At 49.3% G+C, this 26,908-nt stretch overlaps 2 protein-coding genes across 2 annotated transcripts; both read right to left on the bottom strand.

Annotated features, from left to right (window-relative positions):
• Positions 1-1,952: 1,952 nt before the first annotated feature.
• yif1b (Yip1 interacting factor homolog B (S. cerevisiae)) lies at positions 1,953-6,274 on the bottom strand. The gene is made up of 8 exons (XM_067245910.1): positions 6,151-6,274; positions 4,891-5,132; positions 4,491-4,595; positions 4,132-4,210; positions 3,965-4,022; positions 3,455-3,610; positions 3,208-3,301; positions 1,953-2,164 (listed from the first exon to the last, which is right to left on the bottom strand). The coding sequence occupies exons 1-8, from the start codon at positions 6,185-6,187 to the stop codon at positions 2,009-2,011; spliced, it is 927 nt and encodes a 308-aa protein (XP_067102011.1). The 5' UTR covers positions 6,188-6,274; the 3' UTR covers positions 1,953-2,008.
• An 821-nt stretch (positions 6,275-7,095) lies between these two features.
• si:ch211-136a13.1 (HHIP-like protein 1) lies at positions 7,096-18,137 on the bottom strand. Its single transcript, XM_067245909.1, has 9 exons — positions 17,844-18,137; positions 13,278-13,933; positions 12,736-12,879; positions 9,854-10,182; positions 9,306-9,432; positions 8,923-9,068; positions 8,458-8,539; positions 8,192-8,274; positions 7,096-8,069 (listed from the first exon to the last, which is right to left on the bottom strand). Exons 1-9 carry the CDS (start codon positions 18,135-18,137, stop codon positions 7,096-7,098), a joined length of 2,835 nt encoding a protein of 944 aa, XP_067102010.1.
• Positions 18,138-26,908: the final 8,771 nt, after the last annotated feature.

Raw genomic sequence — 26,908 nt, 5'->3', positions numbered from 1 at the left:
GGGGGGGTCAGAGGGAGGGGTGGTGTTTGAGAGAGCTGCTGGGAGATATGAAAGGGCCACACCTCTCAGAGCAGGCCCTTTGTGAAGCTGCTCGCTCATTCTTAGCAACATCTGTATGGTAATGTGGACCATGGAAATGGGCGAGGGTGATTAGCATGGAGTCAGGGGGCCTGGCCAAGATTTACTATAGAGGCTTAATGTCCCTACTGTTTACCAGGAGATGGAGGGAGAAGGAGGAGGAGATGAGGAGGAAGATGAGGAGATGGAGGGGAAGGAGGAGGAGAGTTTTGTATTTTGTGTGTGCTTAGAAAGACAGAGAAAGAGAGAGCGAGTGAGAGAAAAAGTGATTTGCATATTTCAAATACTTTTTTTTAAAGGATTCTTCGAAGCAATGACATGAGTCACGAACATGATCACTGCATATTGTAGGGATACCGTTATGAAGGTGATTGGGGAGTATGAAAGGCTACTAAAACACAGTTAAGTCTGACAATGTTAAACACTGTCTCTGCCCCCCCCCCCCCCCCCCCCCCGTGCTCGTCTCACATGAGGAGCTGCTCTGCCCCCTAGTGGTCATACATTAACACTGCATGTTGTTCACATGTTCACAATACAATCAGTATCAAGTTACTTGGACAAGCCTGTGGTTCCCGTTTGCAGCTAACTGTTCTGAGAAGAGATTGGACTTGTCAAAATCATTTAAGAAAACATGCTTGCATGACCACACACACACAGGAGGACTTAAAGAATGACATCACATCCTGTCAGATACACATTGGACTGGCCACAACCTCCTCTTCTGACCTTGAAGGTGAGGCTTACTCTTTCTCTCTGCTCTTTTTCAACCAAACCTGCTATTCAAAACAATTTTTTAATGATAATGTCATCAATTAGCTACCCAGCACCCAAGGTGCCAGAATCCAGGTTATAAAGAGCACAACACTGTCATACCATTACAATATATTTTATTTCTGGTTTGACAATATTAAATATTATTAATGAATAAAAACATGAAAGGCCTACACCGGTAGTCGTATAGACCCATCTTGAGATGAGTGTGCAGACCAAAGCGGCAGCACATCAACGTCCACCACGTCTTGAGAACCCATGTCGTGTTTCACATATCAAAATAGATCATCAGTTCTCACACCATATCTTCACATCCCTCCACTTCCTGTTTCTCTGGCTTGGCCTTGGCAAGACAGTGAGAAGTTGCGTTTCCTGTGGTACGCCTCGATGTGTTCTGTTCCGTACGCAACGGTGTTCAAATGCTTCTGGTTTTCGAACAGGCCTAAGCCTGACTGACCACAGAGCTGGTCTGTCCAACAGATGTCAAATGCTGTCTTCATAAAAAGCTGGGCCATGACATGAGCCTTCGTGGAGCGGACGGACACCGACGGCTTGCTTCTTCCATCCGTGGCTCAGCCGAAGCTTCCCAGATGAACACACAAGCTTCTTGACAAACGCATACTTACAAACATAATCACAAAGAATTACACGGTATCCAAACACATGAGAAGACCAATCAGTGGCGTATCATTATCTGGACAAATAGGTAGAAAGAACGATACAAAAAGACTGTTCAGTCGACGAGGCCACTGTTCAGTTTGTGCTGGGAGACAGAAACCTGCCTTGGCCTAAAAACGCTCTTCTTCTGTGGTTCTTTGTAAGCTGTGCAAGTCAATGAGTGTGGAGGTGGTTACTGTATTTCTGTAGGAGGACGGGGGGGGGGGGGGGGGGGGGGGGTTGAAGAACATTCTGGCGAGTCTTGTAGAAAGCAATCACATGAGACAACCTTAACCAACCCCACTGAGAGCATCTGATGAGACAACAACTGTAAACCCTTCAAACAAATTGAATCCTTAATCGTTAGAAACTCCTTATCATCACCCCTACCCCTTATCCTGACCTCTCAACAGAGGTCAGAGGTCACCCCTACCTCCCCCCCCCCCCCTCTGCTCCCAGGTCAGGATTCAGGCCGTGGTGCTGGTGCTTCCTGGTTGTGGCTCTACCGGACCAGGTGGTAAGTGAGCCAGTACATGAAGATGGGCTGGGCTCCGGCTATAGACATGGTAAGGTACATCCTCAGCTGGTTCCGGGCTCCTCGGACCAGAACACCTTCAGCTGCTGCCTCTGACAGGAGCTTCAGACGCAACGTACGGATCTGGAGAGGGAGACAGACAGGATGAGACCAACAGAGACAGATAGGGGGTGAGACAGAGAGAGAGAGACAGGATGAGACCAACAGAGACAGACAGGGGGTGAGACAGAGAGAGACAGGATGAGACCAACAGAGACAGACAGGGGGTGAGACAGAGAGAGAGAGACAGGATGAGACCAACAGAGACAGACAGGGGGTGAGAGAGAGAGACAGACAGGATGACACCAACAGAGACAAACAGGGGGTGAGACAGAGAGACAGGGGGTGAGACACAAAGAGAGAGACAGAAAGGGGGTGAGACAGAGAGAGAGACAGACGGGGTGAGACAGAGAGACAGACAGGGGGTGAGACCAGCAGCATGGATTGCCAGAGTTCCTAGACTTTCCCCAGAGTTCAGCTAGCTATCTGGCCAGCTCAGCTGTAATCTAGGAGTTAATAAACTACATTGCAAACAAGTAGACGGCGAACTGACATGACAGTGCAGAGTTTGGCTATGATACTTTTCCTCTCTGCAGATGTTGACCAAAGTACAGCTGTCACCACGGCGTCGTGAAACCCACAGATCCCCCGACAAACGCTGGACACCTCTGCCTCTGCGTGGCGTGCTACCTGGCCCCGCTGACTGAGAAAAACAAGTGTTTTAGCTGGAGATTGCTACTTTGGGTGTGTAAAGGCCTTTAGCCTATACAGGTTGCTTGACCTGAGGTGATACTGCATTTGTATGATTTGTTTACATTTGCTACTTTTAGATGCCCCCCACCATGCCTGCTAGGTTAAGCTAAATCACCTGCATTTTGCAGCTGCTACTTTCCAATCCTGGGTAAGACCGGCAGAGAGACAGGTAGACAGGGGTCAAAAAGACAGAGGCAGAGACAGACAGACAGACAGACACCCACCCACCCAGACATCTCCTGCCAGTCAGATGCGGTCAGAGAAAGAGACAGACAGACGGACAGACAGACATGCCAGAGCCCAGAGCCAGACGGAGGCACCAGGACAGCTGGGAGAGAGACAGACAGGAAGTACCCTGTCGTCCTGCGTCTCACCATGAAGACGAAGATGGAGACGCAGCACCAGAGCAGCGTGAGGTAATATCCTGTCCGGCCGAACAGCAGGCCCGCCACCACACCCACGATCATCCTGCAACACACACAGCACAAGCCCGGCTCACGTCACCATCGACACACACCACAAACCAGCTCCAGACCAGAGCTCCCAGGATGGAAGCTGAGGATGTCTGTCCTTGTCCACCGGTGGCCGTCTCACCCCCCCTCCTCTCCCCTCCCCCCTCACCCGACGTATTTGTATCCAGAGAAGGCCACCAGGTCGATGGTGGTGAGGTCTGTGTTGACGGTGACCAGGTAGAGGCTGAGCAGGACGGCCAGCACCTCCATGATGAGCCACACCAGGGCTGAGCTGGCCTGCATGCCCAGGATCTCTGGAGAGAACCTGGGGGAGGGGGAGGCCGGGAGGGGTAGAGGTGGAGGCGGGACGGAAGGAGGGGTGGGTAAAGAAAGCAGGCAGGGGGGGAGAGAGAGGGAGGGTGGGTAGAGGGCAGATGGGGAGGCAGGAAGGAGGGGAACATATGCAGGGAGAGGGGAGAGGTAGGTAGTCCGGAGAGAGATGGGTGGAAGGGGAGAGAGAGGAATTGGGTGTTAGGATGAGTAAGGGTAGGTGAGCAAGTGTGTTCTTGATGTCTGTACACATGTCTGACTCATACAACTGTCTGTATCTCACACAACTGTCTGTCTCTCATACACATCTGTCTGTGTCTCATACACACTTGATCATAAGATCACTTACCTGTTCTGAGTTCCAAGAGCCAAGCCAGCCACCAGCACGTAGGTGATAAATCCCATAGCTGCAGGAGACAAAGACAATGTAAGATATCCCATGGTTGCAGGAGGGGACAAAAAAAACGTACGGCGTGGACAGTGGCTGCAGGGGACGAACGATAGGTGAAGGGTTACCTGGGATGTAGAGGTCAGGGGCGTTGATGTCAAACCTCGGGGCTACAGGGGTGTCCTGCTGGTAGCTCACCTCCCAGTTCTAAACAACACAAACACGCGAGGAGTTTATTATATCTCGTTCTCTCGTGTCTACTTCAGAGATATCAAGCGTGTCATTGGAAATAACTTTGTTGGGTGCATATGACAATAAACTGGAACTTAAAAGAAAACGCTGGGAGCGTTTAGACTCTCACCAGGTAGAAAAGGCACATACCCACAACACATGCTTCACATTAAAGCAGTGGTTGAATGAGAACATGAAGTGGTTCCTGGTGGGTGCGCTATAGACAGAGTTAGCTGGCCCAGTGGCTGTGCGCTACCTGGTGCATGTAGGGGAAGACGAGCAGGCCCAGCTTCTTGCCCACGTAGACGGTGTCCACCGCAAAGTAGTACTTCAGCCTGGACACAGGGAGGAAGCGGTCCAGCTGGGGGAGAGATGGAGGGAGAGAGGGAGGGGGAGAGAAGTGGAGAGAGAGAGGGGTTATTTCTTGGAGAGCCTAACTGGGCTACTCCAATAAACTATAACATTCCAAAATTGTTAGATAGAACATGGCATTGGACTGAAGTGTCAGCTAGGCTAAATGATAACATTGTTATTATGTTATTCACAGGAAACTTGGAATGGACCTTGGAATGCACAGTCAGATTTGGCTGGATTTGACATCTGACTCGGCCCCAGTTCCACTAACCAAGCACCGGAGCAGACGACTGCAAACTTACGTTCTTGTCCACGATCTCTCTTCCCTGGCTGGCCAGACTGCTGCCGTAGGCCATGGCAATGTTAGACATGGGGTCTGACAGCAGGGTCTGCCCAGGAAAGCCACCGGCTCCAGGCCCAGCCTCCTGGCCCCTGTATCCCCCAGGCTGGGCTGCCAGTCCTGGGCCTCGGCCTGGTGCTGCACTGGTGTCCTCAAACATGGGGTCTGGGCCCTCCACAGTGTTCCTCTGTCTCATCTTAGGCTCTGTGGGAGGGGAGAGGTGAAAGAAACGAGAGGTGGAGAAGAAGGGAGTGGTAAATAAAAGAAGTGGGGAGAAGATATGGATGAGAGAGTTGAGGGATTACACACATTTGTTTAAGATGTAATTGAGGTCACTATAACGTGCACATTTCCTCTACTTTAGCATAACCATGTTAGGTGAGATGTTATGGTTATTTGCTAATGTTTCCATGGTCGGGGTTAAGGTATTCTGGATGTTTTTTCATTTAAATTGATATTAAGGTAGTCGACAATAAAAACACAAGAAAACTTTTTCTGGACGTAAGAACTGCTGCTGGATAAAATATGTTAGATTGAAGATAACATGAGGGTTAAATTAAACTGGGGTTGTGGTAGCGGAAGAAACTCAAACCCGATCTGAGAAAAACCGCCAGTCAAGCTGCTACTTTCAGAAGCTGCTATTTTACTCGAAAGCCCTTCTGTAAAGAAAGCCAAGCGACATTTTCTCTAACTGGAATAGTTTAATAGAGGTGGGGTAAGTCAGCTCCATGCATTCAGAGAGAAGAACAAGGAAATCACCAATATGAATATAAAACGAAATAAAAGGTGTGTGCCCCTAAATATCAAACTCCAGATCAGTTGAGTGAGCTGTCATTCGCCCAAGACGAGAACACGTCGTTAGCATAGCTAGTTTAAGGTAACACAGAAAACATTAACTTTACAATTCTCAAACCCTCAAACTTTCACTACTCAAGATGAGAACATTCTAAGCTGACTACTATTATTTTCTCGCTTACGTTAGCGAGATAGCTAGCTAGTGCTACCGATAAATGTGGACGCTAAATAATTAACGGGTCTGCCGGCGTCAGCTAGTAGTGTGTAGTTGTTACGTGAATATTCAGAGATAGCTACAGTAGCTAGCGTAGCTATTACGATACGGTTTAAATGAGCTTAGCACTAACATAATTCGTGTTGCCTTTATCTGGGCAAAGACAGTGTGACGTTTTTATACCACAACAAACTGCATAGCTACGTAACTTACGCTGTTTGAACCCACTTTGTGTTGGCGTGTAATCCATTCAGTAGGATAAAACACCGACACGTTATGTTATCTAGCTAGCTAGTAGATAACTGGCCACAAGAAAATGAATGGACGGATACGGCCTCGGACCGGAAACAGTAGAGCGGATGCCGTCGCCGCCCCCTACCCCTCTCTGATACTGGCAATGGGCAATACCGGCCAAGTATGTCTGGCTCAGAGCCATATAAAACGTCTGCCGAGTGGATAGTTGTCTTGAGTTCTAGAGTTAAAAGCCCCTACCAGACAATCTGAAAAACATATTGTGTACATCATGTTACTGTCTGGGAAACGCACTCAAATGTCTTGCTACGTGTGCAGTAACGTTGCAATGTTTACTATTGTACCCATGAGGGCAGTGTTGCAAAGTGAATCATGGTGCTCTGTCCTGAATAATCAGAAATAAAGTTTAGAAGAAGAATTTAGCATCATAATTGTGAACTATCGTTTATTGGCACCCTGTAACAAATGGCACCCTGTGCCAAGAACCAGTTTACATACACTCTGTTGAATTTGATATATTATACAGTAAAGTACAGAATGGCCAGCATTTTTCATTTAATTAATCATCACGCATAATCATTATCTTTTGATGTATTACTTCGACACATCTCATCTCACATTGTATAAAAAAATATGTGAAAAAACAACTGTAACTTTATTCTCAGTTTAAAAGGGCAGTATGTAATTGTCCGCCATATAAAGGTGTGTTGTTTCAATCTTTGTGACAAGGAGAGCAGCCCCCTGTTGGTGTCCCAGAAAACCCCAGTCCTGGTCCTGTTCATCTCTCTCCACACTCCACAAGTGGGTTGAGGGACAGAGGAGAGCAGGAAGGTAAAAAAAGGATTTTGGAGAATCGGAGCTCGGATCGCAATCAGCTTGAGGCTGCATCTGAGAACCTTCTCCAGCTCACTCCTCCTCCAGGTATCCACACACCACCCCCACATCCTCCTGGTGGGAGCAGTTGTGTTTTCCCACTTTGGCCCGCTTACAGTCCAACAGCGTCCTCTCCGTCCCCTCACACTCTACGTCGTCCAACAGGATGCGCACATCGCTACTTCCTTCACCTAGCTCCGCCCTCTTAGCCACGCGCAGCGCAAAGGGGTACCCCAGCTGGCGACACACCACTGTTGCCGCGCTGCTGGTGAACAGGTCATCACACACCGTCCCCCACTCCCCCCTTATGAAGATCTCCACCCGCCCCCTGTCCAGACGCTGGTCGGCATTGACCAGTCTCACCGAGCCCGCGCGTGACTTCCTGCGCCTGTGCCTGCCTCCGGGGGGTTTCGAACCCTGGCCCCGGCCCTTGTGGACCTGGTTGGGGCTGGAGCTGTCCATCTTGTCGCCCCGCGGCTTCAGGAGGTTGTCCTGGGCCTTGGGGAGGGTGACATTAGGCCTCAGGGTCTTGGAGGTGGACTTGGGGGCTGGGGTCCAGTAGGCTGGACGAGGAGTGGTCTGGAGCCTGGGGCGGGGGCTGGTCCGGGGTTGGGGGGTAGTCTGGGGATGTCCGGTGGTGTGTGGGGGGTTCAGAGGTCTCATAGTGGCCGAAGAGGGCCCCCTTCCTGTTGGGGTAAGCAGGGCTCGGGGCCTGGGGGTAGGGGTGAACCTTGAGGGGGCAGTTCTCCTACCTGGGGCAACGGTGATAGTGTTTGAGGGTGTGGTTCTCTTGTGAGGGGCTCTTGTGGTGGCGTAGCCCGGTCTGGGCGTCGTTGCCCCTCCAGGCTTCCTGAGCATGCGGGAGGGGGTGAGGGGTCTAGCTGTGTGGCTGGTGCCTGGAGGTCTGTGGCTGGCTTTTGTTGGACGTGGATGTGGTGCTGTAGTAGTCTTCTTGGTGGTGGTGGTGGGGGCAGCGGTTGTCGTGGGCTTCTTGTTGATGACGAACTCTGCGAGAGGGAGCCGAGCGAGAAAGAAATGAACATTTAGAGCACTCAGACTGTGACTCATAGTAGCCTGAGAAGACACGAGGAGAACAGGCGCGTTTGTTTGTGGTGTTGGTGTCGCTTACCCTCCTTGGGGTGGAAGTGAATCAGCTTGCCCTTTATCTTGACTGGTGCTGGCTTGAAGCTGCACTTGCCAGGGGGAGCTCTCCTAGAGGAGGAGGGAGGGAGACAATATGAGAGAGGCATGAGAACATATTTAGAAACGTGGTCTGACAGTGATGGCAGCAAAAAGTTGATGATTCAAACAAGATGATTCGGACGAGATGTCTGAAAAACTACAGAGAACTGATTATGCTATCCAAACGGATGCCCCAGGGTAGTCAGTTCCTACCTGGAGGGGTCCACTATCTTGTAGACGACTCCAGCCCTGGCAGTGGCACTAGGGGCCCCTGTGGCCAGGAAGTACAGTTCCCCTGGAACCCAGACAGGACAGGAAGAGAGAGAGGGCAAGATACAAGATCAGAACACGGCTGGTCAACTTTCAAACACAATCGGATTTTATCGATACACAGTTTATCATCAGTAAAAAAATTATATTAATTCCTCAAGTTATTTTAACATTTTCCCCCAAGTACAAGTTTGGAAATGAAAATGTTCTGCCTTTTCAATTTCTGAATTGGTTGAATTGAGATTGAAAAGCCCAGAATCCAGGAGCAGAACCAATGTGTTCTACAATGTACAAAAGGGCCACAGAGAAAACCACAGAGAAAACCACAGAGAAAAACGAAAAACTTGAAAAGGAAATTCCCCCGTCTTTCTGAAACTCCTGAACTCCCAAGCAGAGGGTGTGAGTTACCAGCCTCGTCCTCAGCAAAGGAGATGATGTATTTGTAGTAACTGTTGATGAGTTTCGGGAAACTGCAGGTCCGGTCTCTGCCCATGCAGATCTCATTGTAGTTCCATTTCCCGGTGGTCTTGTTCTCTCTCAAGGACATCAGACGCCTGGACACACACGCACACAGGAAATGCAAGACAAAAAGTGCACACACAGCCACATACAGGAGCACACAATACACACAGACAGGAAGCACACAGAAAGACAAAGGCACAGGTGCAAAATGAATAAGAAATCAACAGACACACACACACACACAGACAAGATCAACATACAGCATTCATGTGCAATATGATGTAGCTACGCGAAACCATGTGTGAACATGGGACCATCCAAACACACACCCACTCATGAAATCCCCGAAGATATAGAGTCCGTTGAGGTTGGGCATCTGGCAGCCTCGGTAGATGTACCCTCCTGTCACAGACTTGCCCAGTTTGTGGGGGTAGGCGAAGATAGGTAGGATGTCGTCTGAGGACACAGTACACACATAGCACAAGTTTTGTAACATTTACTTTTTGACATTGAATTAATTGATGCATTTTACCTTTTGGATTCAAGGGGCTAACTTAATAGCAGTTAGTCAATCAGGTTAGTTACAACTGGAGCAAAAACATTGCAGGAAGGCAGCTCTCCAGAACCACAGTTAGAGACCCTTTCTCCACAGCTTAACCCCAATACTGAAGGTCCTCCATTTTGCCAAGCATAGTCAAGTCAAGTTTATTTATAGAGCACTTTTAAAGACAACAACCGTTGACCAAAGTACTTTACAAGTCAGAGTAGCAAAAGCCATAAAACAACAAAATAAAAACAAAAAAGGTTTTGGGTGTTCTCAGTAAATTAAACATCAAGGTTGTCTCTGTTGTGTTCCCAGAGTTATCTCCATGCTCACCCAGGGAGGAGTTTCGGCAGAGTTTGTGGTCGTAGCACGAGAAACCCTCCTTGGCTCTCCAGCCGTAGTTACCCCCCTTCACAACCAGGTCCACCTCCTCAAACTTGTTCTGCCCCACGTCCCCGCAGAACAGCCGGCTCCGCCCGGTACCGCTCACCGGATCGCCGCGGTCGAAGGAGCAGCGCCACATGTTCCTCACGCCGTAAGCGTAGATCTCTGGCAGGGCGCCCCGCTCGCCGACGAAGGGGTTGTCTGACGGGATGCTGTAGGGGGCGCCGTCGTCGTTGTTGTCCACGTCGATGCGCAGCGCCTTCCCAAGGTGGGTGGACCTGGGGGAGGAGAGGGGGTGGAGGGGGGGGGGGGGGGGGTAGGGATTTGGGGAAGGGGTGGAGGTGGGGGGTGGAGGCAAAGGGTAGGGTTAGGGGCTGGAGGCAGGGGTGGGGGTATGGGGTGGAAGTGGGTGAGGGGGGGGCGTTTGATCTCAGTCAACACAAACCATCCCGCCTCACTTCTTTTACTTTTCCATCCCTCTCTTTTCTTTACTCCTACACATGTGAATACATGACTCCTCCTACACTCTCTCACCTTCCTACCCTCCTCCCTCCCTTCCTCTCTCCCTCCTTTTTTCTCTCCATCTCTCCTACAAACACAACTATGTGTCTTGGGCCACAGTGCCTAGAGTAAATATTAGACTTGGCTGGAGGTGGGACCTTCACATCCCTGGCTTCTCTGGCAGCCTCGCCCTGCTGCTCCCTCTCTCTCCCTGTCCCCTACACCTTCCCCAGGGTGTCAACAAACTCTTCTCCTCTGAGGTCACAGACAGCAGACATCCACGTTAAGAACGAGCCTGTTACCTGTCAACACCTCTCAGGTACAAATCTCATATACAGTGTTTTGCTTGTGTGATCTACCTATAGAAAGCTCTAGACCCGTGGCTGTCATGGGGCCTCTAATGAGCTGAATGCAGAATCCTGGCTGTGGAAATGAATGAGGAGACCAGACCAGACCAGTACAAGCTGGCGATTCATCGAGCATGCCCTGGAGATATATGGACCTGGTACCTGGAATTAATTTACCGTAAGAAGGTTTGTCATTAAGTCTGTAAGGAGCATATGAATCATGAGCCTGGGCATGTGGTGTGTTTGGGAACGCTATCATCCAGCAGGACTGTTTAGGAGTGAACCCATGGGATGTCAGAATGGACTTGTTCTGCTGTCAGTCAATGTTACGAAGATCTTGGTTATAGCTAAGCAGGCTGAGAAGGTCCAGTTTCATTCAGGAGACCTGAATCTGAACACGGCCTGTCAAAGCTGTGTCTACTCGCTGTGCTCTGGTGTGTTTTGAAAAACAGTCGGCCATTGGTGTCACATGGTAGGAGAGTAGCGACCATGATGCGGGTGGAGACATTTCTCCATAAATATTGACTCCTGAAATACCCGAGTCGTGACTCTTTGGGCCCAGCCCAGCAGACTGGCCGGTGGGTTTGGGAGGTGGTGAGCAGTGCGGTCCACTGGGCCGCTCTCTCGACTCTTGTCCTTCAGAACTACAACCTTCTTTTCACTGCCCAATTTATAAGAATAATCTCAAATAAAATACACAGGTCCAAGAAACAATTTGTATACGTTATTGTGACTCTTTCAGCTACAAAAAAGGTGTTTTGTTCTCTGTTAACACAAAAAACAAGTTCCACAATATTGACAGTCAAAGTGCACTACAGGTGATTTTCATCCAAAATATTTTGACCAGAGCTGTTCCTGCAGGGCCCCATGCCAGTGTGGAGGGGCCAGGCACTGCACACCATGCTCTGGGCTGCCAGGGTAAGGCTGGGGCTCCTTTTGTGCCAAGGCTAACACTGGGAGAGACTGCTGCATCTCCATCGCCACAAACACACAGACACACACACACACACAAGCACACGTACACACATTCAGCTGACTATCCAATGCTGACACTGAGGGGCTGTTTCATCTTTATCGCCACACACACACACACACACACACTCACATGCACACGCACACACGCCCTCACACCCACACCTAGCTGAGGTCATTCATGGGCCCTACAGCATGAACACCTGTACCTTCTCAGTTACAACCGAGGGTCGAGGTAACTTCTGCACTTCCAATCCTTCTGAGCCTGCTTTTCTGCTGTCCTTTCTACATGCACCGTGTGTAGGTCGCTATGGATAAATGCATCTGGTAAATGTATAGAATGTGGCAAACACAACCACAACAATTCAGCCCACAGTCACAATCAGTAGACTTCTCAACTCGCTGTTAGTCCTGCTGGAACAAGTGAAGGTCAGAGTTTGAGGGAGGTGAGTCAGAGTGTTTACAAACACAGGGGGAGTCGAAGAGTGCCCTCCAGACTCCCCAGCCTGTTTAGAGGCCATGGAGCCACTCCTGGCGTAAACATGCATGTCACGCTACAAAATTTGTTTGATGGGGCGTGTTGTGAGAAGGTCTTTCCATCTCATTAAACCTGAACTGTTGATGCTTCCTGACACACTCAGAATTGGATTTTTAATGTTGTTGCTGTATTATGGGTTTGATATGGGGGCCACCTATGGGCCAGCATAGTAGTATGCTATCTCTCTCCCCTCTCCTTGCTCTCTGATTCAACTGTAGGAATTTGTGGACTCTGGAATGCTAATATTAGAGTGGTTGGAATCTTTCTTCATACAAACTCCTCTTTCAAGTTTGATCGAAGGATTTTGAAAGTTTTAGAATGATAACACACAATACTATCTATCTTCCCAAGAGGGAGGTTTGGGGAAGTGTTAAAATAAGTGTTCATGGGATGGTTCACTGGGAGTAATGTAAATAAGCACCATCCCTTTGAATACATTTCAGCGGTTACCTACTGTTGAAGCGGTCACCTACTTGTTCTGGGAGTTTCCAAACTTGCCGAAGGGGTCTCCAGCCCTCCCCCCGTCCCCTATGAAGATGTAGAGGTAACCGTCATGGCCGAAGAGTAGCTGTCCTCCGTTGTGATTGGACGCTGGTTCCACCACCTCCAAAATGGTCCTGCAGAGAAACACAACCGTTGACTCAGCAGTTTGTCCCTCACTGACAGTGACTCAGCATTGCATGGCTCATTAACAACAACTGATGTGAGATGTTTACATGAGCATGTGTCTATATCTGACAGTATTAAGAAGTAAATCCCAGCCTTTGGCCAGGATGTCCTTTAAACTGTAAACATGTTGTCCCCATGATCTCCCCATGACCCATATACTACAGGTGTGTGTATATTCCGCTACTGTGACATCACAGTTTGAATATTGTGTAAGTGACACACATTTTTAGATGTTTATAAAGTGCCCCTATGTGTTTAATTTAATTTCATACTTCATTGTGTTTAAACCCTAACACCCAGGACTCGCGACGCGTGTGACCTCTGAGACTCGTGCCGGTGACCTGACCTCTCGGAGGAGTGGTCCAGCTGGTTCATGTCGTCGGGGTGCAGGGTGAACTCGCTGATGCGGATCCTCTCCTCCTTCTTCACGGAGACCGAGTAGTACACGTACACCTTCCCCACGGCAGTGAAGCGAGGATGCAGTGCCAGGCACAGGAACCCCCGCTCGTCCCCCGCCCACGGCGACGTCAGCACCGCCCGTGTCAGGTTCAAGAACGGCCGGTCGACCCGCGACCCGTTGGCCAGGTACGTCCACACGTAGCCCAGCTGCTCCGCCACGAAGAACCGGTGGGTGCCATCGTCCGCGTGCACCATGGCGACGGGGTTCCTCAGCCCGTTGGCCACTTCCTGCAGGCACAGCTCCAGGCAGCCCTCGGGGTCCTCGCGCACCGCGCCCAGGTTGGCGTTGAGCTGGGTGTTGGTCAGCACGTTGGGGTAGCAGTATTCGCGGTCGCGCAGCTCCAGGAAGGAGCAGAAGCGGGTCCTGTCCTCCTCCATGGCGGCCAGGGCGCTGGCGTTGAAGCTGTCGGTCAGGAGGCTGAGCGTGTAGCGGCACTGGTGCCAGTAGTCGGAGCAGTAGTCGCCACACAGGCCCGGAAGAACCCGCATGGGCGTGTTGGCGTCCTCCGCGTCGAACAGGTGGGCGGAGTACGGAGAACACTCCTAGCAGAACAGGAAGGGGCGGGGGTAGAGCGCAGGGTAGGCAAGAAAAGGGGATTCACGGTAAGAAATGTATCTAAAACAACTTTCGTATTTATCACATCTATTGATATTTGTTATTAAAGGCCATCTTGGACTAATGTTGAACATTTTGGACTGTAAACTGGAACACGGAATTTCATGGTGAGAAATCTGTGTAGAAAATCGTCTATGTGTCTTCAAAAAGACTTTGTTGGTCACCATCTTGGACAGGTTTTTATTCTTTGAGTGAGCTCACTCTGAGTTTGAGAAAACGAGCCTCCAGCAAGTCCTCTCCTCTCTGCTCTAAGTAGATGATGATGGCCGTCAGTCCGGTCTATATACAGCAGACGGTCTAAATACAGGTCTCGAGACGTCCAGCTTCTTCTGGAGTCAAAGCCACAGTCGCCACGCCCAACATGGTGCTGGTAGACCACTGCTGCAGGCCTGCAGGAAGCAGCCACCGCCATCTTGACTGGCACCATGCTGTCTCCAGTCATGTGTCTGTTGTTCACCAGTCCGAGCTGGAATCAAAGAAAGACGGTGACATTCACTAAGGCTTCGTCCTTGGTGGTGTCAGACTCGGCTCTGGAAAGGAGACTAGTATCAAGGACCCCAACATCACCAACACAGTGTGGTGGTTGGTCCAATGCCGGAATCTGGTGCTCACCATAATTATTGGGTGGATTACGTAATCCCAGCGCTACCGATGACGTCAATAGGAATGGTGTACTCTGAACGATGAATGGGCAAAGTCTACGTGGAGCTAGTTAAGATAACCATTGTAAGTGATTGTAAACACAGCTGTGAGGAAGGGAAGTGAGGGAATAAGTTGAGAAGTCAATCAGGAAGGGCCCTACTAACACCCTGTGTTTGGCAGGTTGAAGTAAATATCTAATTTGATTTACTGCCCAATAAATAAACAAACACTGCATGACACTGAGCAGAATAAATAAACCTCTTATCTGTGTCCCAAACCTGCTAATGGCCACAGGATGAGGGTGCAGGCCACCTGAAGTAAAACCAATCATTTGTTCGTTCAAATCCCAAAATAACTGCAGTTGGCTCCTGATGAGGGGTGCATTTGTTTTGTACTCCTGATCTAAACTGGTACATCCTACCAGGGAGCCATCCTCTCCTTTCAAGTCCATGACAACCAAATCCAGTCATCCTGGTCTCTTCACTTCCTTGGCTCAGGTCATGTGAATATAGACATCATACAATGGCTGCTTTGTTCTGGAAAGGTTCCACTGAGTTCTAAAGGTTTCACGTTGACTGTTGAGTTATATTGGGCTCCATTGCGTACTAAAAGAACCTGACAAAATGCATGGATCTTCACAAAAAGATAATGTATCAGAGCATGATACATGAAAAAAAAAGAAGAAAAAAAAAGATGTCTCTTTTCCTAACTCTGTTGAAACTCCAGGGCTTTGTAGCTAGCCCTGGTGGAGTGGTGGAGTCCACTGTCTCTCCTCTACCCACATACACCCACACCTCATTGCTCTACAGCGGCCCCATCTCAACTCATTCCCTATGACAGCCAGGGCTTCTGGGACGCCCACATCCTTGCCAGATAGTGTGTTATGATGCAACAACTCTAGCTCCCAGTTTTGCCATGGGTTTGGCCAAATATGGCACATGCCATGATTAGAAAAGGATCCAAAAAGTTATTTGGTTGAACTTGGGTTGAAAGAAAAGAAAGAAAAGAACAAACCTTATATAACCTTTCATTGGTGAAACAGTCCTGACACCAGACCTGATTGGTGAAACAGTCCTGCCCTGGCAGAAAATACTCACACACAGCATCTAGTACCTCCTAATCCTGCTATTCCTACAGTAGTGCACAGCTAGATATACAGTAGCTTTTGTGGGCTCCCCAGTCAGACTGTAGTCAATCTCTGTGAGAGAACTGCTGTGATTGGTCAGACTGTAGTCAGTCTGTGTGAGAGAGCTGCTGTGATAGGTCAGACTGTAGTCAGTCTGTGTGAGAGAGCTGTTGTGATTGGTCAGACTGTAGTCAGTCTGTGTGAGAGAGCTGTCGTGATAAATCAGACTGCAGTCAGGTCTGTGTGAGAGAGCTGCTGTGATTAGTCAGACTGTAGTCAGTCTGTGTGAGAGAGCTGCTGTGATTAGTCAGACTGTTGTCAGTCAGTGTGAGAGAGCTGCTGTGATTAGTCAGACTGTAGTCAGTCTGTGTGAGAGAGCTGCTGTGATTAGTCAGACTGTAGTCAGTCTGTGTGAGAGAGCTGCTGTGATTAGTCAGACTGTAGTCAGTCTGTGTGAGAGAGCTGCTGTGATTAGTCAGACTGTAGTCAGTCTGTGTGAGAGAGCTGCTGTGATTAGTCAGGACTGCCCCTGTTCCACGTGGCTTCTCCTCAGAGAGATGGCAGCCAGATGTGAGGTGTTTCAAAAGGCAGCGTTTTACGAGGAAACAGACTTGAGGCGGCACCACACCCACGCACGCACACACACACACACACACAGACAGACGTGCACACACACACACACACACACACACACAGACAGACGTGCACACACGCACGCACGCGCGCACACACACACAGACAGACGTGCACACACACAAACACACACACAGGCATCCACGCACCCCCCCCCCACACACACACACACACACCCCCCTCACACACACACAGATATGAGCTGAGACACACAGGTGAGTAGGACAGCCAGGGGTTAGGGCTGTGTGCAGGTCTTGGTTTGCATCATGGGTTACTGAAGTCCACAGACATACCCTCAAAGAAACCTCTCTGCTACGTCCACGAGAGTGCACGTATGGAGTGCACGTCAGCAGTGCACGTTCAGAGCGCACGTCTGCCACATCTCAGCACAGCCCCTCTCAGCTCCACGTTTCCAGACTCACTGCAGCAGCCTTCCGCAGCGCTAAGTCTCAGGGTCAAGCTAGAGTGTGGCTCACTTCACTGTTTATATCCACACTCAACTCTTCAACTCAACCCTTCAACTCCACCACTACCCCCACCCCTCACTTTCTCTCTCCCTCTCCCTTTCACTCCCCCCCCCCTCTCTCTCTCTCTCTCTCTGTTAATATCGCTCTCTTTATATTTATTTCTCTCCCCAGTCTCTCCCCCTTTATCTCTCTCTTTCTCTCCCCACTTTCTCCCTCTCTTTCGCTCTCTCTCTCTGTCTTTCTCTCACTATCTCCCCCCCCCCTCTCCCTCTCTCACCCTCCAGTAGTAAACTGATATATCCTGTGTGGTGGTCAGGTAGGAAGTGAGTGTTTGGCTGGTCGGTGGACCCTCTGACAGATAACAAGCAGCCTCCTGTATCTCTGATAACTGACCCAACACAGGAGTCCATTCAGCAGGGTTTACCCAGGCTAAGTGGCCTGGGGCATGGGTGGGGGCCAGTCTCTCGGGGTCTCCCTGATGCTCAGCGCTGGATCCCCAGCCTCCTGCTCAGCTGGACCAGGAGGGGAGAACCTGGGAGAGAGGTTGGAGACCACAACCCACAGTCCTCCCTCTCACTTCACCAGATCCTCCCCTTTCTCTGCTCACTCTCTCAGTCTCTCTCTTCCTCCTTCCAACCCTCCCTCCCTGCTTCTCTCCCTTTCCCTCCCTCAATCTCTCCTTCCCTCCCTGTCACTCTCTTGGGACTGTCATCCCTATGACTTGGCCAGCAGCAAATCTCTCCAACAAAATCTCACAAATATTTCCATGCCTGAGTGTTGCTTGGTTAATAGCCAATGTTACTGTCTACATGTTGGACACGTAGACAGTCCCTGTGTTCAAGTCCCCATCTATGATTAGCTATGGGTAAAATCACTTCCTAAATTAACATATTGTTATAATAATCAGACAGTTTGGGGTGTGATGTCTGATACAAGTCCAGGTGATAGACTGATCCAACAGTACTCTACCTGGCAGAGGATGCTGCGTATGTACTTCCCACAGCTAACGTAGCCTGCGTAATCAAAGTTGTCCATAATCTGGTAGAACCTCTGGGAGATCTCTTCATCCTTCTCCAAATCGCAGCATCCAAACTTGGCGTAGGCCTTGCAGAAGACCAGGGGCTCGCGTGGCTGGAAGGGGGGCTTGTAGTCCAGACACTGGGGGTGGGAGAGCCCCTGGTGGGCCAGAAGAAGCACCAAGAGGACCAGGCCAGGTAGCAGCAGACGCCCGCCCAGATCCCCCCTGCCCCGGGTCACTGGCATGGTGGTCCTCCCCTACAGCGCCACCTGGTGGTGGGACGGAGCGAGCCCCTCTGGGGGTCAGAGGTGGGACTGATCCAGGTTCTGCTCCTTCCGACCGCTCCTCTCGTTCCTCCTCCTCTTCCTTCCTGATCGCGCTCCTTCCTCCTTCGCCTTTCTCTTTCTCCTTCCTCCTCCTGCACCTCCTCCTCCGGCCTCTTGCTCCTTCTTTTGCGCCTCTTCCTGCTGCTCCTCTTGTTACTCCTGCTTTCCCACGATGCAGGTCCTAAGGGTTCAGCTCCTGCTGCTCCTCCTCTGTCTGACTGTCAGGGAGTCTCTTTGTGTGCTCAGGACATATGGTTGGTGGCACGCTGGGACATAAACCATGCGTACTTCAGAGAGAGGAGAAAGGGAGAGAGACCGAGAGGGATAGAGAGGTGGAGAAAGAGAGAGAGAGAGGGAGGAAGGACAGACAGAGAAGAGAAAGTGAGAGAGGAAGAGAGAGAGGAGAGAGGGAGGAGACAGAGTTATGATAGAGAAGTATAGAGAGAGAAAGAGAGAGAGAGAGAGAGAGAGAGAGGGAGGCCAATAAAGAGAGAGAGGGATAGAAGTGAGATAGAAAGTGCACTAAAGTCTTTCATACAGCTCCTCTGGCCACGCTGCAGCCTGCACTCATATCCTATTCCGTCTCTGCTCCCTCCCCTAATGTTCCCTCTCTCTTTCTCCCTCTCTCTTTTTCAATCTCTCTCACTCTCTCCCAAACTCTCTCTTTCCCGGCGTCTCTCTCTCTCTCTCTTTTTCTCTCTCTCTCTCAATCTCTCTCTATTTCTCTCTCTCTCTCCAACACTCACAGGCACATGCATTCCTTCACATGGTGGTTTGTCTATATCACCCTGTTAGAGGGAGCTCCCCTCCCCCTCCCCACGCCTCCACATTCCCCGTCTCTCCCCCTCACCTCCTACTCCTGCCCCAGACTGTGTGTGTGTGGTCAGATGGGCCAGAACGTGTGCTGGAACTTTAGAGAAATGGATGCACCACTCCCTCTAAGACTCCTATAGGAATCTATGTCACTGTGTGCTAGATAGTTTACAGTAAGGTACTCGATAGAAGCCACAGTCACTTTAGAGTCTAATCCCATTGTGGCAAAACTTGAATTTCAGAAGAATTAAGCTAGAAACGTGTAAATCCGAGAAAATCACAATCAGGTGATTAGTCACACTAAGAGTTACTGTAAGAGTGAGCCAGCCCTGTTTAGCCTGTGGTTTTGACGGATGGTGTGTGTGTGTGTCTGGCGAGGGGGGATGTCCGTGTGTCTTGTGTTCCACAGGGTAGAAACAAAATACTGCCGTCTGTCTTTCATTGCCTCTCCATTCCTTTGTACACAAAGACAAACACATAAATACACAGACACACCATAAGGCTGGCTGGGAACTCCTGAATGTCTGGATGCTGTTCCAATGCTGTCCTCCTTTGCTTTTTCTTATCTCTTCGAACAACAGGTGGGTCTACTCAAATCTGTCCATACACGACCTCCCACGCGGGAGTGTATTCACATACACAGAGTTCAGGAGCAATTCCAAAGAACTTATTACCATTAGAACATTACTCTCTCTCTCTCTCTCTCTCTCTCTCTCTCTCTCTCTCTCTCTCTCTCTCTCTCTCTCTCTCTCTCTCTCTCTCTCTCTCTCACACACACACACACACACACACACACACACACACACACACACACACATGCATAGAGATATGTGAGGTTCAGACTGACCTGAACTCAGACGTGACCCTGACGATAGAACAGGAGATAACGGTGATGTTTTTTTCCCTCTAGGGCTCCAATAACATCAGCACCGCTGTCCAAAAACACCTACCAAAAACTGTGTTGTGAAATGTACTGACAATCCTACCAGACAACTCTCTGTACAGAACGGAAGGTTCTTTTTCTGCGTGTGTTACTAAGAAAACCAACAGCAGCTTGGAGGGAAAGTCAAAGCCAACATATTTGCCTAGATTCTCCTCACGCTTGGGTGTCTGTGTCCCATATAGAGGTATCTCACTGCATGGTTAGTGAGGAAGGAGGAGGAGACTGGAGTCAGTAAGACTGACAGTGACTCACTGCATGGTTAGTGATAAAGGAGGAGGAGACTGGAGTCAGTAAGACTGACAGTGACTCACTGCATGGTTAGTGATAAAGGAGGAGGAGGAGACTGGAGTAAGTAAGACTGACAGTGAGTCAGAGTGAGTGGGCCTTCTGGGAATCGCTGTTGCACCTCGGTGAAGCCAGATCTCTTAAACCCTTCAGTCTGAGACAGAATGAAGACACAGGCTGTGGCCGTGGCCTGGCCAAAACCATTCGAAAGGACAGAAGACTTCCACAGTGGAGTGTTAGAGAGAGCTTGGGATGTCGGAATGGTCTGTGATGGAACATTTGGAATCCTCTCTGGAGCTGGCCAGAAGTGGAGAAGTTGATCTCTTGTTTGGCACATTGAAATGGACTATCAAAACCAATATGTACTGATGGTGTTTGCTACGTGTAAGAGAGGAATGAACTGTTGGTGAACAGAGATTTGATCAGAGCCTTTTTTGTCCAGACACTCTGAAAAGGGTTGAGGCTAGGAGACGTCAGATCCTTTTCTTCAAAATCAGATCGGAGCATTTACTTCACCCCAGAGAGAGAGAGAGAGAGAGAGTGACAGAGAAAGAGAGAGGCCTAGAGAGGGAAAGTAAGAGACGGAGGAACAGAGAGACTGTTCTAATCGTGAGAGAGATGAAGGGGTATCATTAAGTACTTATCACAGCTAATCTAGGAGTCCACTGGCATAGCTAATTACCTCAGTGGAAATGAGAGTGTCTGAAGAGAGAAATCCCTCTCCACTTCTCAAAGCGTGACTTATGAACTCCACTTCTGAAGAGGATAAACCTTTACATTGGGTGATGATAAGGCATTCTCTGTCTGCAGTGAAGCATGTGGGATTAATGGCCTCTGCCTGCAGAATTCATCTTTTTTGAAAGGACAGAATCAAAAGCCAAGGTGGATGGAGGCCCATGTGGGTACACCCGTTCACATTCCCACAGAACCAGACAGACTCAGTCTTAAACATTCTGATCACTTTAATAAATGTCATATACTATGTCATGAACAATAACCATTATACAATACATTAAACATACATGGACTTCAAATTACTCTTGTAAAAAGATATTTGTTTTGTGTAGAAACTAAATTATTTCAACCTTAAACCTCTTAAAACTTGGAAAACAATGTACATGGTTAATACAAAGTTATGCTACACAAAAATATTTCTCCTATGTTAGTGTAACTTTTTTAATAATCATGTACAAAAGTATGTTAAAATGCCGAAAGAATATCAGGAGAAGGATGGGCTAAACTTGATAAAATCTTCAGTGTCATCATGGCTAAACCACAACTGACAACATAGAGCTAAGTATCAGTGCCACTCAGATAAACAGCTTGCAGTGTCTTTGGCTAAGCAAAATATACAAATGAAGAGATTGAATAAATAAGAACCATGCAAACAGGCGATAAGAAGAAAACCGTGGTATAAACAAAGTCATTATATCATACCATCAGTCTCTCCAGCTGTACTGTTAGAAGGGTTTTCCCAAAGCCTTGTGTATGCATTGGTCTGAAATGCAGAGCATGTGTCTCAAATGTGTTAACCGACTTCCTCTCATGCTCACATGGTCAACCTGTCTCTCATTCAACATCATGTCATTAAATCAGAGATATTTATCCCCAACACCTTTCATTGCATAGCAATTCTTCAATGGTCAATGTAGGCCTGTTGCATGCCCCTCAGTGTGTATGTGTGGGTGTGTGTGTGTGGGTGTTTGTGTGTGGAGTTTGTTTTGGTACATCTAGCCTGGGACATAAACGATACACAACCCTAATCTCGTAGTCAAAATGTTCCCCTTGAGGGCCGATCCTCCATTCGATCCACAACCCCAATGATCATAACTACACTGACCTAAGCTCATGGCTTGACTAAAAACAAGAACAAAATCTGACCATGTTTAAAGATGCAGATTAGGGTTATGGTAACCCCCTCAAAGTAAACACCTGTTGGCTTTGCACTACTCTTGCAGTGAGGTGACCGGGTGAATGTTACATAATCATAATGAACAATGCTTTGGTGTGTGAACTCCTGTTTACACCTTGCAGGCCTGCCTTTTCTTGCAGTCATGTCGCCCCCTGCAGGAGAGAAGCAGCAACCACAGCTGTGTTATGGATGCCATGTTTCCATGGCTTCAGAGTCTAATATCAGAGCTGTGAGTTCATGTATTTGAATCTGTGTATCAGTGGTCCAGTTTGAGTCATCTGGGGATGTTGTGTTTGGCTGGTTTAACACTGTAGAGACCTTCTCCCAAGGATCTCGAGATAGTGTTGCTGGTTCCTCATACACCATGAAACCCAGTACGGTTCCTGTACGCCAAAGTCATAAAAGAAATGTCTACTTTGACTCCTTCTCATCCCTCCATCCAATGTGCAGGGTTCCGTCCATCTCTCTGTTCACCAACCTCTCCAGCCTCCTTCGTCCATTCCTCCCTCTTCCCTTTACACCAGCTAGAGTTGAGTTCTTCGAGGATTCACATCTCCAGCACTATCATCATCTATCATCATGCATTTATCGCTTCCTCCATTCTTTACATCAGTCAATAACATTCATCTAACCATCCATCAATCCATTCATCCATCCAAACAACACATTGGATGGATTATGCATTTGCGGTTCCCATCCATCCCTCCATCCATCCTTCCCCTGTGGGTGACAGCTGGCTGGGGTGATCTGCAGTCAGCTGTCACGAGTCCTTCCGGGGCCAGCTGGAGGAACCAGGCTGTGGAGACACAAACACAGACAGACAGACAGGCAAAAGGAGAAGGGATCAGGGATAAGGGGTCAGGGGTTCCGAGGCTTCCTTCTCTCTGGTCTGGCCCTGGGTTTGACTGTCAGGACCTCACATTTGCAAATCCTCAGCATTTAAGTTAAGTTAGGCTGTGAGTTATTACCAGTACGGTATTATACTAATTAGTGTGTTTTCCATGGTGTTGGTGGACAAACAATGCTGTGGCTCTGACAGTTGACCTGGCATTCTGTGAGTGTTGTACTGCAAGACGACGGCATATAATGAGACATTACTGAAGCTTCACTAACTGAGCCCTAAAAGACATCCTCTACTCTGAGTAACCCAAATACATTTCACCACAGTGCTTCACATTAACCAATATCAGGGCTATCAGGGTGAGATTTGGTAGCAACCCCCCCCCCCCCCCCTCCCAGGCGACTTTACACAGCTGTTTGCGCGTCAATGATGCTTCACTCAGTTAACCTGCGCCTCGTCCGTTACTGTTTACAACGTTAGCTTGGCTAATTGTTTGGCGTTGCCTTTTCAGCGTGAGATATACAATGTGTGGCGTGAGAGCGTGAGAAATGGTTCAAATGCGTGTGTCACACGGCGAAATCGTGAGAGTTGGCAGCTCTGAATATATAATATAAACAACATGTATGTACTGTGTCTGTTAAATATTATACAGTTATATTATAAAAAAAATGGGAATTTTAGAAAATAATGAGATACACAATGTTACAAAGGTTCTGTATATTGACTATGAAAGCCTTAACAGAGATACCACGATACATGTAATAGGCTTCCCCTGGGTTCAAACATCAGGAGAGACCTTGAGGTGTAGATATGCTCTCTACAGAAGGCACAATCACAGGTCAGGGAAAAATAAAACTACTAAGGTTGCTCTTACCTGAAGGGCAAAGGGGTTTGTTTCCAATGTATTTCCTTGGTTCAATACGCATCTTCATCAGTGCTTTAATGGCTTGGCTGGCTGGTTCCATGCAGGCCAGAGAGTACAATCTTGCCTTGAAGTTAAGCCAGCTGTCAGCAGTTCAGTGAAGGATCTGAGGGGCAGTAGTAGCCAGGAGATGCTAGTCTAGCTCAAACTAACATGGGAGAAACCTCCCCTCTCTAGATTAGCATATGCTAGGATTAGGCTAACATTAGGGTTAGTCTCAGCTACAGAAAGAGTCATGGGCCCAGCGAGGGCCTGTCGAATCGCAGGAGCATCGGAAGGTCCAGCCAGTGGAAGCCAGGAGACCAGCGGAGACACTCAGGGAGGGGGCTCCGTGAGAGGGCGGTAGGTGGGAGCGTCCCCAGAGTTCAGGCACATAATCTGAGTGGTGGACGGTGGGCACCTGTGCCTCAACCAAGCCCAGATCACAGCACACAGCCCTGGGCAGGCCTAGGGGTGGAGACAGGCCTGGGGGTGGAGACAGGCCTGGGGGTGGAGACAGGCCTGGGGGTGGAGACAGGCCTGTGGGTGGAGACAGGCCTGTGGGTGGAGACAGGCCTGGGGGTGGAGACAGGCCTGGGGGTGGAGACAGGCCTGTGGGTGGAGACAGGCCTGGGGGTGGAGACAGGCCTGTGGGTGGAGACAGGCCTGGGGGTGGAGACAGGCCTGTGGGTGGAGACAGGCCTGGGGGTGGAGACAGGCCTGTGGGTGGAGACAGGCCTGGGGGTGGAGACAGGCCTGGTAGATGGACAGGCCTGTGGGTGGAGACAGGCCTGGGGGTGGAGACAGGCCTGGGGGATGGACAGGCCTGTGGGGGTCAGAGGTCTTGGTTCTGAGTGGTGGTTATGGGGCCAGGGTGGGGCAGGAGAGTGGGACCTGGGAGTAGGGCTTCCTGTCCGGGGGCAACATACTTAGAAGAGGGTGTTACGAGTCCTGAAACTGGCAAACGAAGTGGTAGCATGAGATAGACAGATAAACAGGATGTGATGTGGGCCACGTCAAGCGAGGACAAGTAGGGTTTCTGGCAAGGGGGTAGATAACTTTAGGACCGTTCTGGGCTAAAGACTGAGAATGTCTGCTTAGATTCAAGGATAATAACTCATATACACCAGTGATAGTCAAGTAACGTAAGACATTAGATATAAAAAATACATCAGACTCTCAATGTCTTATCTAACTTTTATAACTTCGATTCACTCTCTGGTTTAAGTGGATTTGCTCTGAAAAATATCCTGTGTTGTGAGTGGAGCGGAGAGACTTCTAGACTCTTATTCTAATGTGTAGATGTGCCTGGTAGAGCTGCAGGAGTCATTGTGCGATGTGGACTAGCTCTGGGTGGGATCGGTACTGGCAGGAGATCTCCCTGCAGAGCAGAGCCTCACCTCTCCAAGGACACAGAGAATAGACTTCTGTTGAACCCTCACTGAAGGCTACCCGCATGGATCTCTCCCTCTCGCTCTCTCTCTCTTTTATGTTCTCCCTCTTTCTCGCTGTCTCTCCACTCTTAATTACTCTGCTTTCCACAGGCCCCAGATCCTCATTCTTACATCCTGAAAACCTCTTATTCCACTTCACTGGCTTCATTGAAAATAAGAATTTCACACTGATGACATGACCCCCCCCGCCCTCCGCTCTCTGCCCTCCCTTCCTTCTCCTCTCTTCCCGCCAGCTGACGTTTTACCCTAGCCGCCCCCCCCCCCCTCCCACATCACCCCCCCCCACCACTCCACAAGTCCAGATTAAAAGAGGAAGTCACGCTCTGAAGGAAGATGCTTGGAAGGAGGATCTTTGTTCAAAGCAATGAAGAGCAGTGATACGATTTGTCATGATCGCGGAGACAGGGCCCGGAGGAGATGGAGAGAGGGAAGGAGAACTACAGAAGCTAGGGGAAGAGAGAGAGCGAGAGACGGGGAGGGAGGGAGAGAGAGGGACAGACAGAGAGAGGGACAGACAGAGCGAGAGAGAGGGGTAGAGAGAGCAGGAAGCATTAAGTCTCATTACAGTCCTTTGTAGTTTGACAGGTTTATAGCCCAGTTAGTTCACTAGCCCCCCCCCCCCACACACACACACACACACACCCACACCCACACATGGCTTAATCACACTTTTAAGCAAGATTGATACTAAATCCACTCCCAGCATCCATCAACAAAGACACAAACACACACACACACAGCCCTGTGGAGGGGCAGTATGGCGTGCAGCAGAGGGCAGATCATATGTTGGAGAAGATCCCTCAGAAGGCTCACACAGCACGAGGCTATCTGATCCTTTAGGCTCAACCCTGGTCACCTCTCTATTGGAAGGCAGAAGGCAGATTGACAAGGTTTATATAAGGTCCCCTTGCGTAACACACTCTGGCACGCACACTCTCCCTCTCTCTTTTGCTCCTTCTACATCCCTCTCTCCCTCGCCATCTATATCGCTCTCTTACGCTAGCTTCTAAAACTATACTCCACTCGCCTTTGGATTGAAATGTCTGCTGATTGAATACATTATTGTTACATTACACACCCAGACATCCACATCATCTTGAATGTTCATAAGGGTGTCCTGAGCAGTGCAATGCTATCAATCCTCTATGAGACTCTGGGAAGACGCGCCACTGAAGGACTTGCCATCTCTTTCTCCACTGCTGCTGTGTGAGTACTAGAGACACTCCTCTACCAGTGCCCTCTCTTTCTCCACTGCTGCTGTGTGAGTACTAGAGACACTCCTCTACCAGTGCCCTCTCTTTCTCCACTGCTGCTGTGTGAGTACTAGAGACACTCCTCTACCAGTGCCCTCTCTTTCTCCACTGCTGCTGTGTGAGTACTAGAGACACTCCTCTACCAGTGCCCTCTCTTTCTCCACTGCTGCTGTGTGAGTACTAGAGACACTCCTCTACCAGTGCCCTCTCGTTCTCTCTCCATCCCTCCATCTCTCTTTCTCATCCCGCTCCATTGCTCTAGCGCTCACTCTCTCCTCCCATGTACTC

This window comes from Osmerus mordax, chromosome 11 (assembly GCF_038355195.1).
Source record: "Osmerus mordax isolate fOsmMor3 chromosome 11, fOsmMor3.pri, whole genome shotgun sequence".
Taxonomy (NCBI): Eukaryota; Metazoa; Chordata; class Actinopteri; order Osmeriformes; family Osmeridae; genus Osmerus; species Osmerus mordax.
The sequence above is the reverse complement of the archived record's forward strand: the minus strand, read 5'-3'. Positions and strand labels throughout refer to the sequence as shown.